Genomic DNA, 19224 nt, shown 5'->3' with positions numbered 1-19224 from the left:
AGCTCTATGATGCACAAAAACGTTAGCCAAAAAAGTAGATTGCATGGCTGTATGATTGATTTTAGGCAATTGTTACTCATGAAGTTAATTCATTATACTGTAAGTGTGTGTCCATATACCGAACGTGTAGTGTATTTATTTAAGAACGTAAAACTATAAAAGACCTTTTGTGCGAACGTGTGTTTGTGTGCAAGGCTTTGATTAAGCTAGAAAACGTTGCCATAGGCTAAGTGTGGTGATCGATGTGCCGACGTCAGGGTCATTGTCTGTTACCACGGCAGCACGACTTCATGACAGTTGGGATAGAAGCCCAAGGGGTGCTGTCAGGACTGAAATGTCTTCTGCACATAGAGATGGAGAGGAAGAGATGGAGACAGGTAGTAAAAGGGCAAATGAGGGACCTAATAGAAAAATGGACATATTTACACCTCTCTAACAAAATAGGCTGAGAGAGAAAGTATATATATATATATTTCTATATATGCTCATCCCTATGATATTATGCATTCTTGCAGACACTTTCATTCAAAGCAACTTACATTGCATTCTAGATATACATTGTTATCGGTAGCCTATGTGTGTACCCTGGGAATCATATCTACAACCTTTACGCTGGTAACACGAATATTTTATAAATTGAGCTACAGAAACACATTCTGGCTTATTTTATTAAGGAGAGCCCTACAGCAGTTGAGAGATTTGGAACAGAGACAGATGAGGGTTGGAGCTTCATTCTGGTCTCTCAAACCCTCTAGCACCACCAATGCGTCGACATTGCTCTAATGTTTATGCTAATAATGGTTGACACATTAAGGATAGAAAAAAAATCTCTTTTGAATCATTGTGCATGTGTGTTTGTGTCTATATTTATAGTTTATAGTTATAGTTTGTGACTATAACTTTTTATTGATTTGATTTAAAATGATTTTAGATTATTTTAACAAACAAAACATTACAACAAAACTTGGTAGACATTTAACTCTTAGGGCCCTATCATACACATAGCAAATGTATTTACGCCCATTTGTGCACCCATGGGCATTCCGGTCTGAAAACGAGGTGTGTTCGGGCGCATTATTGGCGCGTTGCTATTTTGAGGCAACTAAAATAGGCCAAAACGCCATTGACCAACTAAAACCTGGTCTAAAATATTGTTTTTGTTATTTAAAGAGCGCGTTAGTAAGATGCATCTATAAACAGGACAACAACGCGCATTTGCTTTTTACACACATGGATGCGCAGCAGCACACAAACGTTTTTAAATTTGAAAAAAATTAAAGATTATTATTGAGTCTCTTGGATATAAATGAGGACAGTTGACAGGACTTTAGAAGGCGTGAAGAGCTTCTTCACATGTAGCCTGGTAAGCAGATTTTTTTTGCTTTTAAATGCTAATATTGCAATTATTTATATTTTTTTAATGCTACCCCATGAATTTATTGTATGATGACTTTGGACTTGTGGATATGGTGAGGTAAGAACCATTTTTAAGTAATATTTTTAAAAATGGGCACTGTCTGAGTGTTGAAATGCCTCTCTACGCAATTATAAATACTTTATCTCCTGTTTGTTACAAATAAAGTATTTTTACTTATGCAAACTTTTTTTTTCATATTTGTAAATGATTCTTATAAAAACATTTTGAGATTACAGTGATCATGCATCATACTTTATCAGCAATTAAAACACTGCTTACAGTTTTTCCACGTACAAACTCTGCCATATAAATAGGCAATCCGCCTTGGCGTGAGTGCAACTAGCTTTAAAGGGGATGGGAGATGAGACTCTCATTGGTTTATTAAACGTTACACCCAAAACACACCCATTACTCATTACCAGAATAGGAATAACCCTGTTAGACTGTGTGCCAGGCGCATAGATAATTTTTCCCGTCGTTAAACTAGCAAAAGTGGATTCAGACACACCCTTTTAGACTGTGTGCACGCGCTTTAGACCTTGCACTTAGATCGTTAAAATAGGGCTCTTAGCCTGAAGCAATAATTTGCCACTGTGTATTACTTTTCAGTGATGCACAGGTCAATGTATAAACAACCCGCACCCGACCGACGTTTTCAACTAGCCTGCACGCAACTCGGACCACAAGAAAAAAAAAAATATATATACACTGTAAAAAAAGTCTGTATTTTTATGGGAAATAGTGTGTATATTTTACAGTTTCTTTCTGTTTTTGTGGAAAACAGTATTGTTTTGATAATAGTACAGAAATGTACTGTGGAATTAGATTTGTAATATAAAATTACAGGAAAAAACTGTTAATGTAAATAATCATGATTTTCCGTTTTTTCAAAGAAAATGTCCTTTATTTCATAGAAAATGTCCTTTATTTCATATGAAAACACTGTTAAAATACAGGGGCCCAAAACATATTTTATTTACAGTTTGGGGAAATTAATTTTACAATGTTTTCTCTGTTTTTTTACATGACAGAAAACGTGTGTTCAAATCACAAGAATATACTGTTTAATAAAATGTGTAACATGATTTTACAAAGAAATTCTGTATAAATGTACTACACAAAATATCAGTTTTTAAACAGATTCCAAATGATTTTAACAAAGTAATAATAAAAATACAGTTTCAATTATGAAAAATTAACTGTAAAGTGAAGTTTACTCATTTGTTAATTTTACTTTTGGAAATAAGGCACAAGACCTTCATGACTATTGATTTGAGGGCAACTTGATGATAGTCATTTAGGCAAGACGGTTTATTGTTATTGGGTATATTATACATAACTTTGCTATAAGGTTGTTTTTCTTCCTCTGCTTTTCTCTTTTTCTCTTCAGCTAGGGTAAGGAACCATTTTGATGCCATAGTTTACTTAAGCCTACCACCGCAACATCACTAAAATAAGTCTTGTTTTTATCTTTATTGAAAGTAACATGAACATTACGTTGCTATACGATACTACATTACCCATAATCCCAAACGTTTCATTTCAAAGCATGCGCAATGAGACGTATTTGACGCACCTCTGCAAGCGCGTCATTAACATTATGCAAATGAGCCCACTCTGCTCCTATTTTGTAATGTTTTCTGTCTTTATTTATACTGATGTTTTGTATTTATTGTCACTTTACTGTCGATTTTGGTGTGGAGAGTTTATCCTGCTATTAAATCCCTGTATTTTTTTTCACTCACCGTCTTTGTGATGCTTATGTTAATCAGTAAGGTCCCTGAGCATGCAGCGTGTGTACGCGCTTAGACCATAATAGACATAGACATATGTTCGGAAGGTCTTGGCTTGTTCTGAAAGCTAGGCAATTGCCTGTGCTTCCTGATTGGATGAGGTTGATTTTAGTGTTTTGCATATAGTTTAAAAGCAAGTATTATTACAAGTAAATATCATTAATTAAACATGAAATGGCTGCATTATAGCAGCGTTTACCCGTATTTATAGTTTTTTTATTGTTTTATACAAGTAAATATCATTAATTAAACATGAAAAGGCTGCATTGTCGCCGCGTTTACCCGTATTTATAGGTGTTTTGACTGTTTTTATACAAGTAAATATCATTCATTACACATTTAAAGGCTGTACAAATACACAAAAAAAACTGTTTTTGTACATTCGTTATTATACAGTCAAAATCTGTATTTTTACGTCACAGTTTTTCCCTGTTATTTGAAAGTAATTTTCTGGCGCCCCTGCTGCCAGAAAATAACCGTTTTTTTACGAGATTTTTTTTTACAGTGTATATATATATATATTAGGGATGGGATAAACTTTTTTTGACGATTAATCTAGCGATTATTTTTCAATGCATTGATTAATCTAATGATTCATTTTATCAGTCCGATTCGTTTCCGATTCGATTCTCGATTATCTCCCCATTAATTAACTAATAGCAATTTATACATGTTGATTTACATATCTGAATGAAAAAAAAAAAACATGAATTCCTTAACACTGTAAAAAAATTTAAAAGACTATACAAGTAATGCATTCTTAGTCAGAGGTAGCATTCAATAAAATGTTTTGCCGCGTTTGCAGCGCATACTGTGCAGTTTAGTGACAGTATAAAAATGTCAAGTTCACATTACTTTATTTTACATGCATTTATGAGCAAAACCTCTTCAATGTGCCTTTTGATGGTGATTTGTTTAATCCACATTGTTTTGGTGCTGTTTAGTCCATGTAATGACAGTTATAAACACAATTATAGACTTAAGAAGCACATACATTATTAAATCAGTTTCTCAGTTTATTAAGATAGATGAGGACACATTTAGTGCTGGGCAGAGAGTAAATGAAAGCGCAGTCTTCTGGCAACAGTGTGTTTTTAAATATTTCATTGCTTTCTGTTAAATTGCTCAAAGTCATGACTGTTTAAAACAAACTTGGCACCACATTTATGATTTTATGGTAAAATTACACTTTTTCACATCAATACACGAGCATTTAAACCATAAACAAAGTCGACGTCACGTTGTCCCAGCCCTAATATATATAATTGGCATCTTTATTTCAAACGACCCGAACGACCGCGACCCGAATATCATTAACTCTTTCCCCTCCAGCGTTTTTTAAAAAAGTTGCCAGCCACCCCCAGCATTTTTCATGATTTTTACAAAAGTTTAATGCCTTCCAAAAAATGGTCTTCTTAAAATATAAAAACATAATATCTCAAATGAAAGAACAAACCCTCATCTTTCAAAAAAAAAAAAGTTTCATCCTACCTTCATCAGTTCTCTTTTTATACACCTAATTTTGAGCAAAAAGCTGAGATAATTCCATTTTTGTGAAGGGCTTTTGATAGAGATCAGATGCAGAGCGATCTTTAAAACATACACAGAGTTCTTTCTCTTTTACGTGAGGCGTTACTTCCGGGTTGTATATTATCCACCTGGTGGAAAATAGCGGTATTGCGGAAAGCCGGAAATTCTCGTCATTGGCCGGGAAGCGTTTTCTCTTAACTCATTCACCGCCAGCCTTTTGGGAAAAGTTGCCCACCTCCATTTTTGTGATTTTAACAAAAGTTTCACAAAATGCCTTGCAGGAAAAATTATCTTCTATAAATATATAAACATACAAATTATATCAAATTAAAGAACACACCCTCTGCTTTCAAACAAACAATAAACAAACAAACAAACAAACAAAATGGGGAAAAAACGTTTCATTATATATTTACTTTTTCCACTTAATTAAACCACTGAAACATGGATATTTCTCTTCAAAAATACAATATTTTGAGCAAAAAGCTTAAAAAATTGCGTTTTTGTAAAGGAATTTTTATTAGAGATCAGACTCAGAATGACTATCAAACATAAAGGCAGTTAAAATAAATCATTAAATCTTTTTAACTTCCGTTTTTGATAAATTCGGTTTGACGAATTACACTTTCACTTTGAAATTTGTCCAGAAAGGCATATTTATTAGTTAAATATTAACTCATAATTGACGAGATAACTCGTCAATGGCGGGGAAAGAGTTAAAATATTTTTGGATGGCTCGTAACCGTGGGTGACCGCAGGCACCCGCTCATTTTGGATCAACCCGCGCATCACTGGTACTTTTACATGATAATGGCTTTATATCATGCAGATTTTCCATCTGAGGAAAGTCTCTGCAGCACTTTGAGATGACAGTAAAACTTATCAATGAGATAAAACGTATAAAGTTCATTCTAAGTAATTTTCTTTGAACTCTTTTGTTACAAAGAATCATAATGCTAGAACCTCAATCAAACCTTGGTAAATGTTCGGCTTGGCGCTGTTATTGCTGCTTGCAGCTATATTTAATTATTCGTATTTATTTTCTATTATCGGTTGCGTTAATGACTCTACTTGTAGATAAAGTTAGAGTAGATAAAGTGCGAGACTTTAAAACTGTAGAACAGCATTTTGGTGAACCATTAATGTTTAACAGTTGACACACATGAACCCATGATCTTGTGACATGTCTGTCAGCCGTAATAGCCATAATGAGAAGCTGTAATGATAACATGACTGCTGACTAAGATAGTCGTAATGACTCTACCGAATTGAGGCACGGCTGGCTCGGCTCTGATGAGGCATTATGTTATGCTGCGTTTGAGTGCACAGTATTATCATATTTTAATGAATTTGTCTTAATGAGGATGTTTTGAAGTGTCACAGCTGAGTGTGAGCTGCAGCTGAATATGGGATAGAGAGGCGAAAATACAACTAAAAGTCTATAAATCTCAATTGAGTTGCTTAAAATAGATAAATAAGCGAATAAATGAAAGACGGCATTGAATAGGCAGAAAAGTGAAATTTTATAGATTATTTCACACGCTCACTGTATTGAACTATCATTCATGTACAAGACCATACAAAAAAGTCGGTGTTTTTCTCACTGTCTGGAATAGTTTCATTTCAAATTACCAGATCATACCCTTAATTTGTGTTAGTCAGGCATATATTACTGCCATAACATTTATGGGAAGGGATATAAAACATTACATTTGTGTAATGTTGCATGTCCAGTAATGGTCTGTGTTTAATTGAATGAAAAGATGATAAAGTTTAACTAAACCTTTGTGTGTGTGCGTGTACGCGTGTTCGTGTGAGATGCTGTTAATGCTTTCTGATGGAAACTGTTCGCCCTTGCAGATTTTCATAAACATGTCGGCCAGTAAACACCACTCATCCCACACTTTCCAATGCAAAATTGACTTGTAATGATAATCGATTTAGGGAAACAATACAAGTCCGCATCACAATAAAGCTCTTATGTAAGCAGTCGAAACGCTCAGACCCTCTTTGGCTTTGATGAAAGGATTTAAGTGGTTCTCAACTCCTGATTTAAAATTTCCCATCATTGCTTCTCAGTCTTCCAGCGAGCCGCTGGTGCAGGATGGGAATTCATCTGAGGAGATAAGTGTTGAATAACCTGTTTATGTTATAATGGAGAAAGAGGAAATCGAGGTAGAGCAATTACTGCTGTAATCATGAAGTAGGCTTAAAGCATTTTTATTTCATTATGTCAGAGATAGAGGTGGATTTGGACTGTTTTCTCTTTGTATTTTTAACTGATAGATGGAAGTTGTAATATACTTCATACTCATTTTTATGTGCTAAAATGTGACATGATGACCATTTAAACTTCCATTTTTATTCAAAGGTTATTCCGACGTGTTCACTGGAATACATTATCATCAGATGTTTAGCTAAATTTAGTGAATGTGCTTGTTAACCATTTTCCTCCGTGTTCTCGAGTTTGGTTGTAAAAAATGACAGTTTAATGCCAGCAAGTCATTTCTGAATTGGTGATGCTGTGACTGAGTGTGTTAAACCAGGAGGCAGGGCAGGTTTGGATGGCAGACTGTCAAAAAGTTACAGGCATTATGCCATTAGCTGGAAGGTGCTGACATTTACTGTCCAGGGTGAGAATATAATGCATCTGGACCTCACTTTTCCACCACTCAAAAGCTCAACATCTATATGGACTACTTCCTTTTCCTCTCCTTACTTCACCTTCCTATTCTCATCTGACCTGTCCTTCCCTCTCTACCTCTTTCCAAAAATCCCTAGTAGTCATATTGGTACCAAAAGTATACATATCTGAACCTAAATGGTACATATTAGGACTTTTTCAAAAGGGTACTACCATTTTTTCTGACAATGTGTCCTTTCCACTTTGCTGCTCCCCTTTAAAAAAAGCTATTTTCGGTTCTGCCTACAGAGTCACGGTGATTACTTTATCAAACCAAGAGCCTATAGACACATATCATACAGTTAGGAAAAGCAACAGGTTGACCACAAGCCACATTTTTAGAGATAAACACAACCGTAGAGAGGAATAAAAGAGTAAAGGCGAGGGACCGGAAAGCGTATTAAATAAGAAAACGATGGCATCCATATCTAAAAAAGATAATCCTTGTGGCAAGCGATGTGGGAGCAAAAACCCACCAGGTCAGTGACTGATAAGACTTAGAGACATCGTTGATGGGTGCCAAGTCTTCAGATGGAAATGGCAAAACATTTTGCACTTGGCACAGCAGCTGAACCTTCTCCAACTGGATAAATACCACTTAGAGGTACATTTGCCGAAAAGCCCATATTTAGGACCCCTCGGGTAGTCTCTTTTTTTGTCAAATCAACAGAAGACAGTTAACCCTCATAAGCCCCTATTTTTCTGTATACGTTAGAGTTCCTTGGGGGTAAAAATGACCCCAGACATTAAAAGAGTGATTACAAATAATATATAATTTTTTTGTTTACTTCCCATCTATACATTAATGCTGTGTTTTGGGAGATATGAAGTATTTTTGTACCTGCTTACCACTCAATTCCTCAACTACACCATTAGCTTACCTGTAAAATATCAAATTTTAATGAAAAATTCACATAACTTTTGATCTAAATTTGATTTAAATTGTTTTTAGATCTAGATGTTATGTGTTGAATTCGGCCATTTGGTGTTTAGGAAAAAACATAAAAGAATTACAGTTTAGGAAGTAAATCATTTTGACTAGCAGATGCCCATAGAGACCCATTCAGTTTACTGAATCTGGCCAACTGCTCAACATCAGTACTTTAGTTTATATAAACATTAGAAAAGACATTTTTAAAAATTCTGTAAAAAATACTCTCTGTGGCAGTCATACCTTTGTGTGTGTGTGTCTGTTTGTGTGTGTGTGATTGAGCATCTCTTTTCTAGTTTGCATTTGTGCTCTAGTACCAGGCCTACCTTTCTGTGTTGAAATATTTATTTATTATTTTATATTTATATTTTAAATCAGATTTATTCTGGATGCATAGATTTTTTTTTTGACAAATTAGAAGAAAAAAAAATTTTTTTTTTTTTTTTTTGCATTTCCCATTCATATCAATTGGGGTCATTTACTACCAAAGGGCCTCTTTTGGGGATTTTTAAATGAATCTTGACAGATAATCTGGAAAAGTAAAAACACTTATTCCACTGAGATGAAGTGAACCATGTTTTTAAACTAAAGAAAAGTGGCTTGGGGGTAAGATTGACCCCAAGGGACTTATTAGGGTTAAAGCAACACCAAAGAGTTTTTTTTACCTTAAAATAACGTTTCCAAAAAAGTTTCAGTCGTTCATCCACTCGAAACAGGGTGAACGACACTTTCACATTCGCTTTGGAGCCCTCTATCGGCCAAAACCACACTAAAGAAGTTTCCAACCGTCGGGTCGCGGTCCTGTAGTTCTAGTGAAAACTACAAAAACTTGCTTTACGGCAGACTTACAATCCAGTCAGAGCCAGCTATGCTGCAGTATTTACGACAATTACGCTTATAACCTGTAGGGGGAGCAAAGAGCAAAAACTCTTTAGTGTTGCTTTAAACAACATATTCAGAATTTAATACATATTTAACCATTAATCAAAATAAATGAGAAGCACAAAAATATATTTGTCACACAATAGACAACATTTGATTTATACATCTTTGTTCCTAATGAAACCTTAAGAGAGCGAGAAGTTGCTAGATGTAAATCAGCAGGTATTCATCATCAAGCAGCCCTTGTCTTCTAATGCTTTCATATTTAAGGTCATCTATTAAATTATATGTCAGTATGATTTCCATAATTGGAATATTCATATGGTTGACCCTGTGCACATACACCTGCCAGACAAATCATGTTTTTATCATTCAAGCTTCTTTTCTCCCTGTGGCCATTAAAGCTGCGGTCATCAGTCAAACCATGTCGTGCCATTTTGTTCCAGAACATTCTAACTAATTCATGTTATTCATGAAAACATACTCGTTTAATGCTGTCTTGGACAGCTAATAAGCTTACTTTTACACACAAGTGGCTCTTGTACTAATTGAAAGTGAATTGATGTATTTTGTAACTGGCTCCATGTTTTAACAGCGGACTGCTAACCTTGTGACATACTCACATAAATGCACAGAACTGAAGGACTAATAATACATTCCTATTTCTTTCTATTAAATTGGTTTTAGTGGCTGAAAAACATCCTTGTCTCAAGCCATCACAAATGTTTGCTGTTTTTTCTTTAGCTCTGAAGAGAAACATCTTTGGTCAATAATAGTAAATGACTATTGGCGTGTTTACAATACACGTTATCACACAAGACAGTTAGCGGCTAAGCCAGCGCTGTTTTGATTTCAACCGCACTTGTAATGGTTTATTGACAGCTTTATTTGTGTGTTGTGTCTCCTAATTTCCTGTGAAAAGTTTTTAGCAGGTGCCATTTTATATTGGCTAAGTGTTGGTTGATAGTGGTGTTACATTCAGTTTTCTTGTACTTGGTTATTGGTTTCAAAGCTGAGAGTTCAAGCTATGTGAGTTATATGCTGGCTCCAAAAACATGTCTGGATTTGTGAAAAAGGACAGCTTTAAGTTATTGGTTTTATATCCCTATTTAATAAGCTGTAAGCCATCTTACACAGAAAATCTTCTCTGCTGTTTGTCTTGTCAATTAAAAATTAAATTGAATTTGAAAGAGAGCAGGAAAATCTTAAGCTGTCATTTATTCCATGAAATGAAGATCATGTTCAATATTGTCCTTTCCTAACTCGTTTTTCCTCTCTTGCTTTTGAAGGGTATCTTATTAACCATTAGTTGAAGGCTCTTCATGAATGTGAATATTTATGTCAATTGTGTAGTTTGCCATTTGAAAGCGCAGGCAATGGTGATCTGTCTTGAGTATCTTTCTAGGGCTGCGACTAACGATTATTTTCATAATTGATTAATCGGGCAATTATTATTATTCATTTATTTTTTGATTAATCAACTAATCAGATAAAATATAAATATTTACTTAATTATATATTATAGCTAAATAAGGCAATAAATAAGGTTATTCACGTGTGTACTTTTAAAAGTGCAAAAGCCACACACTGCTACAGAGTTTTACTAATATAATATATTTGATTTAGATATTTTAAGCCTCACATAAAAATTTTGTGCAGCTTTTAAATACCAAAACATCTTTAAATATTAAAATATCAATTAACAAAATGAATTGAGTCTTCAGGGATGTGCTGAAAATTTTGCCACAGATTAATAAACTAAGTTTAATCTTCAGCTTTAGACCTTGATGAATATTAAGATCATTTGTTATTAACAAAATAAATAAGCCATTATGATATGAAAGTGGTGATATGCATGCATTATTACAGTAATAAAAACCTGGATTTCCCCCTTACTTTAAAACAGTTGCTTGTGGTTCATTACTATTCTTATGAGAGAGAGAGAGAGAGAGTAGAATACAAATGCTGGAGGTTTTATTAAAGTATCCCAAAAGGGCAGGCAAAGAAATCCAAAGGGCAATCCAAAACCGTAATCCAAATAACAGGCAAGGGTCAAAACCATAAACATGAACACAAGAAACAAGAACAAGACAAAAACCATGAATGCTTAGTGAGGCAGGTTACACTGACAATACTTAGCAATGTGATGTAGAGATTGAACCGGTTTTATAGTGACAAACAGGAAGTGGAATGTGAAGCATGAAATGACATGATTTTCAAAATAAAAGACTAGAAACAAGAACATGATATCAAAATAAAAGGCCTAACAACAGAACAAAAGACAAAACCATTACACTGACTTTAATTATTAGCGCGCAGCTCGCGTTGTATGAAGTAAAAGTGGGCTTTAGATGTGTTAAGAAAAAGCACCTGACTTTAATTGTAAAGCGCACAGCTTGGGTGTATGAAGAAACAGCACCTGACTTTGAGCGCACAGCTTGCATTATATGAATAAAACGTGACTGACTTTGAGCAGACAGCTTGCGCTGAATGATGAAACAGCACCTGACGCGTGTGCATGTTGTTGGGGGAGCATGTGTTGTCTAACTAATCCATAATGAAATTTGTTGACAACAAATGTCATAATCGATTTTTATTGATTTTTATCGATTAGTTGTTGCAGCTCTAGTACACAAACAACATTCATGCATCCATCAACCTCCTACATCTTTAGATAAAGGTCTTGAATCAGCTTTTGCAAGAATCCAAGATTAGGTGTGCAGTTTTCAACTCATTCATCTTTAAAGTCGCAATGAAATTGAAATGAAAAACTATATATATATATATATATATATATATATATATATATATATATATATATATATATATATATATATATATATATATAGTTTTTATTTCAATTTCATTGCAACTTTAAAGCATCAACCATTACCAGCTTATTTATTTAAGTGACATTGTTTAGAAGAGTTCAGAATCTGTTTTGTCATTAATGTTTTATTTTATATATATATTGTGGTATTATTAACAAATGACTTATCTGTGAGCTTCATTATTTTTAAAAAATTTGTGTGTGCCCATAATCTTTAATCAAAAATGCAAATCTCCTCCCCTCCTGAAAACAATCTCTCGTCCCTTTCGGTCATAAGTATGGCAGGTGGGCGGGGTCCGGGAGAAGATCGCAGCGATTAGCAATTAGCAACACGACCCAACTTCAAACGATCCAATCAGATCTCGATGGACAAATTCAAATCCAGCCCTGCCTTATTTCATCTCAAAAGCGTTTCATTCGGATATACGTCACCACGAGGAAAATAAGGCAATCGCTACTTCTGTTTCATGGCGACTTTAACTAAAAACCTGCAGCATGTGACCTTCTCTGTGGTTTAAGGAGGCTTAAAATCCGTCTTTTCCAGGCCATGAACAAAAACAAATTTATAAACAAGGGGGTTAATTTACACTTAATCATTATTATCATCAGCCAAGCGAGAGAGTCCAAACCTTCCAATTTGCTATCTTTATCTGTAAAACAAGCTGAAAGCTGACACATATTAATTACATATATCATCTCCGTTTCAACTTTAACCACACATTACAGATGTTGCTAAAAGCGAGCAGAAATACATAAAAAAATAAATAAAAGGAGTGGGTTTTTGTAAAGGTGGTCATGTCCCTTTTCGTTCCATTAACCTCAAATGGGTAAATTTGTCTCTGTTCAGTCCACTGTGTAAAAACCTTCACCGGTAAATGAATGTAAACGCACACGCGCCTCCATCTCTTCTCCTTCATTTCATCTGAACTCAGTGTGCAGAGGTCGTTTAGTCTCTCTTTCCTCGAGGGCTCTGATGAGGAAGGGCTCTAAAGAGTGTCGGAAAGACAGTTTAAATCCTGGAATCAGATCTTATCTAGATGAGAGACCCACAGCAGAATAGAGAAATTTTTCTAATGTGGACCATTCAAGAGTGAGCCAGAGGATGTGTCGTAAAGATGAAGACGCTCCTTCTGTTACTGAAATAAGATGGAAATGCAGGCCTCAAAGCTACGCCCCAGTATAACACCCACATGATGTCTGTCTCTCTCTCTCTCTCTCTCTCTCTAATCTTTGATTACATATCATATAAATATCATAAAAACCCTGGAACAGTCTGCCCTTTGATGTAAGGTCTTCTCCTTCATTAGACAGATTTAAATTGGCTCTTAAAACACATTTGTTCTCTCTGGCTTTCGATTAGATTGCTATTGGTAGATTTTATATTTAATTATTATTTGGGTTTAATGTGTTTATATTTTGGATCTGCATTGACTCTTTAATGCTTTCTTTTTATATGCACATAGTCTTACTTTACAGGAGTGGCACAACTTTGGCACAACTCTACTGCATTTACATGTGCTTTAGAAATAAAATTTTACCTGAAATTACCTGTAATGCAAACATTGGCCAATAAAGACATCTGTTTTACTAGTATGTAAATCACAACTGTTTGTATAGGATTTTTTTCATTACTTTATTATAGGCATTATTTTTAAATCTGCAAATAATCTATTAAAAATAGATAATGAATAACATCATCATGATTACATGCCTCATAATAAGTTACTCACAGCATGGCTATTTTAGATAACATTTTCATGATTTCCTAACATTTGAATTAGGAAAACTGTATCCTATCCGTTCACTTTACTCAAAGCCATCAATAATGCATTCATAGAGGTTAAAAGTGCAGTGTGTAAGTTTTAGCGGCATCTAGTGGTGAGGTTGTGAATTGCAACTAACGGCTCAGTCCACTGCTCACCGCTCGCTTTTGAAACACATAGAGAATCTACGGTAGCTGCCACCACAAACATGCCATCGTCGGAGACAACTTAGTAAAAACACTTTGTCCGTTAAAGGTGCAGTGTGTATCTTTTATAAGGATCTTTTGACAGAAATGCAATATAAAATAAAGAACTATATTTTCAGTGATGTATCTTTTATAATGAACTGTTATGTTTTTATTACCTTAGAAGAGACGTTTTTATCTACATACACCGGGGGTCCCCTTACATGGAAGTCGCCATTTTGTGCCGCCATGTTGCCCTTAACGGACAAACTTTTTTTTACAAAGTTGTCTCCGAAGATGACATGTTTGTCTGGTGTCAGCTACCGTAGCTTCTCTATGCGTTTCGGTAAACGGTGGACTGAAACGTTGGTTGAAATTTGTAACCCCACTAAAATTTACACACTGCACCTTTAAGGGCTTCTGTAGAAATATATGGCAGCACAAAATTGTGTAATAAACACATACTGGTTCATTATGAAAGGTCATTATACACCCCTGAAAAAATATAGTTTTGTATATTATTTTGCATTTCTGTCAAGATATCCTTCTAAAAATTACACAATGCACCTTTGATAACTGTATTATGACTAATAATAAGTAACTTATTACATGGTTATAACAACATAAATCAAATCAGTTATTTGAAATAGAACTAAATCTGCATGATTATTAAGTCGTAACTATTATAAAATGACATTTTAGCAATGCAGGCTGCACCTTTTATAAATACCCTCATGGAGATATACGACTGAGTAGTTAATACTTATAAATCAATGTATAGTGGATTATGAGCATGCACATTGAAATGCAAATGCATCACTTAAAAGTAATAATAAACATATTATAAATGTTACTATACTGTTCTTATAATGGGGTATAGGTGTTCTATCTAAATCTATTTATAAAATAGTAATAACTGCCTATAAATTATTATAAAGGGGCTTATAATTCATTATAATCATAGGCTTCATAGAAAGTGTTACCGTTATTTGTATAGTATAAATATCATATGTCAATATACATTTAATAAAGCAGTGTTTACACTAAACTTCGGCAAACACACCCCACAGGATTAATCTTAGAAGGAAGTCCCAACTTTGAAAGCACAATTTAAGCTCAAACATTTTGGTACTGAGTAGTTTATCTAAGTGCTTTAATAAAAATTCAAGCATATTTTCCCCTGTCTTTGCTCTCTTGCTAAGCTTGCATTACAGTAGTAAGTGTATTTACTGTAATTGTGTTTATGCACACCGAGGAATGAGTGGGAAATATTATCTGTAGAAATCATCAGCATGCTGCAGTTAGACTAAAAAACAAACCACAAAATTCATTCAGCTCTTCCATCTCATACACAGAGCGCTGTTACTTAACATTCAAATGCTGCAGCTTCATCCGCTGCTTCTCAAGCTAATATCATTGTGTCTATTATCAGATGGGTCAATTCTGTGGTCCCAAGGTGGATGTGGCTGTTTACAGTATTACTGGTTGTCAAAACAAATTTCACTGAAGTTCGTTTCTTGGCAATTCAATAAAATGCAAATCTCTTTATGGCTCTCCTGAATAATTTAAGAATTCATATTCAAGTTGTCTCTTCCTCTTTATAGGTGTTTACACGCTATGGGAAGTGTTACACGTTCAACGCTGCAGAAGAGGGAAAGACTTTGAGGACCACAATGAAAGGAGGCACAGGCAATGGCCTGGAGATCATGTTGGACATCCAGCAAGATGAATACTTACCTGTGTGGGGAGAAACAGGTACACACACTCAAACAAACCTTTCATAGACCTCCATTGTTTGCTAGTCTAATGATATTTTTCATTGTTCTAAACCTTTTGACATTATTAGATTTAAAGTGAAACATTTGGCCAAACCTCTCTCTACACACACACGTATCTACTGTAATTACAATATGTACACTTGAGCTCTTCTTGTTAAACATCCTTTCTCATTTACGCTGTCATGCAGACACATATTGTCTTACTGTGTCTTATTAGGGCCAGATTAGTCAATGCTTTCAGTGTGACATCATCCCCTGGGAACAGTGAATATTTGTAAGATTTGTAATCTGGTACTGCTGTGGTGTAGACAAATCCTATGGGATTTATTATCAGACAGAATTTCTTGCATCCCGTTTGATCGTTCTGAAGGCCCTACACTTCTCTGAACAAACAAAATACACTTTTTGATCAATATAGTGAAGCACATTTTCTGTGGTATCATACAGGAAAATTCAACTGAGATGAAAGCATTTCGGATTTGGAGTTTCATTAGCTGTGGTACATTTAGGCATGGGCGACATGGGAAGCTGCCTGGGGGAGGTACTGAGTGCCTATGAAAACAAGATGCGCTTGTCGGATTTTTACCACTTATTCATGTCACCGTGCTATCGGTTCACCTGTTTGGGACCAGGAGTGTGCGCCCTGCTGGCGGGCTCCAGAGGCGGTGTGTTCGACTTCATGTGGTGCTGCACAGATCAATCAGGGTATGACATCAAGTACAGCGAGAGCAAGTCGAGAACAATGCTCCTCTCCTCTGTCTTTGCGCAACGCCTCCAACACAAAGTGTGCGAAATGCAGTGAAGTGCGAAGGAAACAGGTCTGCGGGAGCAACTTTTACAGATTTCTAATCTATGAAAACATTACAGATAAGAAAAGTCGAGTGCAGAAAAAAAAGAGTTGAAAAATATTCAACTTTGGGTGAAAAGCTCAGCTCGTCAATGTCAGTTCTCACATGGCCGTCCAATTACAGTGGAGGAGGGGCGGGATCACAACAACCAACCGGCCAACCCTGTATCACGAAATTATGTATCTATAGTCACGTAAATTTGTGAGTCTTTTCCGTGACACTGACACGCTTATCTGCCTTTTTGCGTGAACTGCGTCACGCATTTCTGTTTACGTATCACATATTTGTTACTCAACTGTTTTGTCCTATTTTCAAACCATTGACGCTTTGGTTTAGGGTTAGATTTGGTGTTTGTGTTAGGAAGTCAGTTTAGGTACTGGTTTATACCTTTTTTCATGATTTATTTTTTTATATTTTATCATTTTAAACCATTCCCAGATAGCAAATTGGTTATCAGGTTGAATTCAGGCTTTTTTTGTGCCCCACATACCGCCATGGACCCCATCCCTCAAATGGCCCTTAACTGCTAGCCTAAAGGATACCAGAACCATGCTTGAAGCAGACCAAAACTCACCCACAACCTCGTTCATGTCCCTGGAATCAGCCTTAACTGGCCCAGAACACTGCCTGAGCCAAACTGCCAACACCTTTACACAAACCTCAGCCACTACTTATCCAAATCCCCCCCAAAACCTACCCACAACTTATCCATAACCCCCAAAACTAGGCCAATTGTATCCCAAAATCCCCCAAACTGGACCTGAATGCACCCATAAATAATATTTTATCATTGTGAAATAAATTAAAACCACGTTTTGAAAATATAGTCTTTATTAACAAGAAGGTAAAAATGCCAGATACAGAAAAATTTAAACAATGGGATATAAGAAACAAATAAAAAACATACAAGTCAAAATACAAGCAAAAATGTAGATTGCACAAATAAAGAACCAACCAAAACATGTAAATGGTATTAGCGAATCAATCAAAACCTCAGACAAAATAAAATTACAACAATGGGAAATACCAAAGATAAACCCAAGCAAAAAAGCAATAATAACATAAGACAACAAAGGTGCAATTAAAATACAGAATGTACAGTTGTAGTGCATACAGCTTAGTAACAGAAACCAATAAAAAACAACTGGTTAAATAAAAGTAGCATTAAATATAAAATGTATGTTTACAGATGTGCAAATGTGTATTAGATAAGTAAAAAATGTAATTCTATATAATATCACCAGCTATATAAAAGCAACATTTAGTAACTTCCAATCTCCAGTTTTGTGCACACAATTCTTCTTACAGCCTACAGAATGTCGCCTGGCATTAGGGTTAGAGTTGGGTTTGGGTAAGGATGTCATTTTATGTAAATCTAACCCTAAACCGAAGGGTCAATGGTAAGAAAATAGGACAAAACAGTTGAGTAACAAATACGTGACAGAAATGCGTGACATGTTTATGCGAAAAGGCGGAAAAATGTCAGTGTCACGGAAAAGACTAACAAATTTACGTGACTATAGGTACATAATTTCGTGATACAGGGTTAAACCGGCGCATCGTTTAATGACTGATAAACAAAGCAGAAGTTATCACAGTAACCAAAGCGCTCAGCTGAAAAAAGCTAGCAGTCGGCTGAAAAAGCTGACAGTCGGCGTCCGCCTGGCGTTTAAAAGCTTTGGTGTGCACACCCCCTTAGTCTTTAGTGTTTAGAAATCAAGTGAAAAAACATTTATTTTGTGCGCTTTTTGTTTAAAGTGCTTGTCGGTTGAAATAATTATTGATTTGTTTTGTTAAAAAAAAATCTAGAACCACCATTGCTCATTAGCATTTGAAAGGTAGCTGAGCCTGAATTTAAAATTGTTTAAAGAAGTATAAACAATGGAAAACAAAAAGGGCTCTGGGGCAAGATGACTATATATTTCATCAGCTGTTTTTAAAGGATGTACCTTAAAACTACAGCCAGACTTACAGATTTATCACTGCTTCAAGGCTGATAAATCTTTTAGATGATGTTTCTTACTTTCAAACAGATATAAAGGATATTGACATTTATCAGGTCTGTCAAGCTTCTAAAATGTATTTTTCTCTAAATGTGATCTATGCCGTGTATTATGTCCAATTTAGACATGAACTGCCATTTTGTGAGAGAAACTGGTGTCTGATCAGTCATTACAACAAGTCTGGCCCACGGGGTTCTCAATGGCCCGCCACCGAAATCCAGATTGTTGTGTTTGCAGTGTGAGTGAACAACATGCCAAATTACAATTCTTCTCTTTATGAACAAAGCTGTCTACACAGCAAGGGAGCGTGTCGATGGTAATGCAATGCGACAAAATTAGATGATCCCTTATTTATCAATAAAGCTTTCTTTTAATGAGAGCAATCTAGTTTTGTCGTGCTGCGCTCTCTTACAGTGCCGACAGGGTGTTAAACTTATATTTAAATTGTATTTAATTGGAAGCGTAATTAGATTCATTTATGAAAGGTCTCTCGGTTCATTAAATCATTTTTCTTTTTTTAATAACTGAGAAGCATCAGGATATGCAAATACTCTCATCATGTGATATTCAAATTCTATATG

General features: G+C 35.2%; 1 protein-coding gene across 6 annotated transcripts in view; it reads left to right on the top strand.

The window, feature by feature from the left end:
- The window catches only part of asic2 (acid-sensing (proton-gated) ion channel 2), a 399158-nt gene that overhangs the window by 320964 nt on the left and 58970 nt on the right, over positions 1–19224 (top strand). For all 6 annotated transcript variants that reach the window (XM_055192006.2, XM_055191990.2, XM_055191980.2 and 3 more), the window contains one exon: positions 15619–15769. In XM_055192006.2, the coding sequence (XP_055047981.2) occupies positions 15619–15769 (151 nt within the window). The remainder of the gene's footprint in view (positions 1–15618; positions 15770–19224) is intronic.

Source organism: Misgurnus anguillicaudatus, chromosome 19 (genome assembly GCF_027580225.2).
Source record: "Misgurnus anguillicaudatus chromosome 19, ASM2758022v2, whole genome shotgun sequence".
Taxonomy (NCBI): domain Eukaryota; kingdom Metazoa; phylum Chordata; class Actinopteri; order Cypriniformes; family Cobitidae; genus Misgurnus; species Misgurnus anguillicaudatus.
This window is presented reverse-complemented; position numbering and strand designations above follow the sequence as displayed.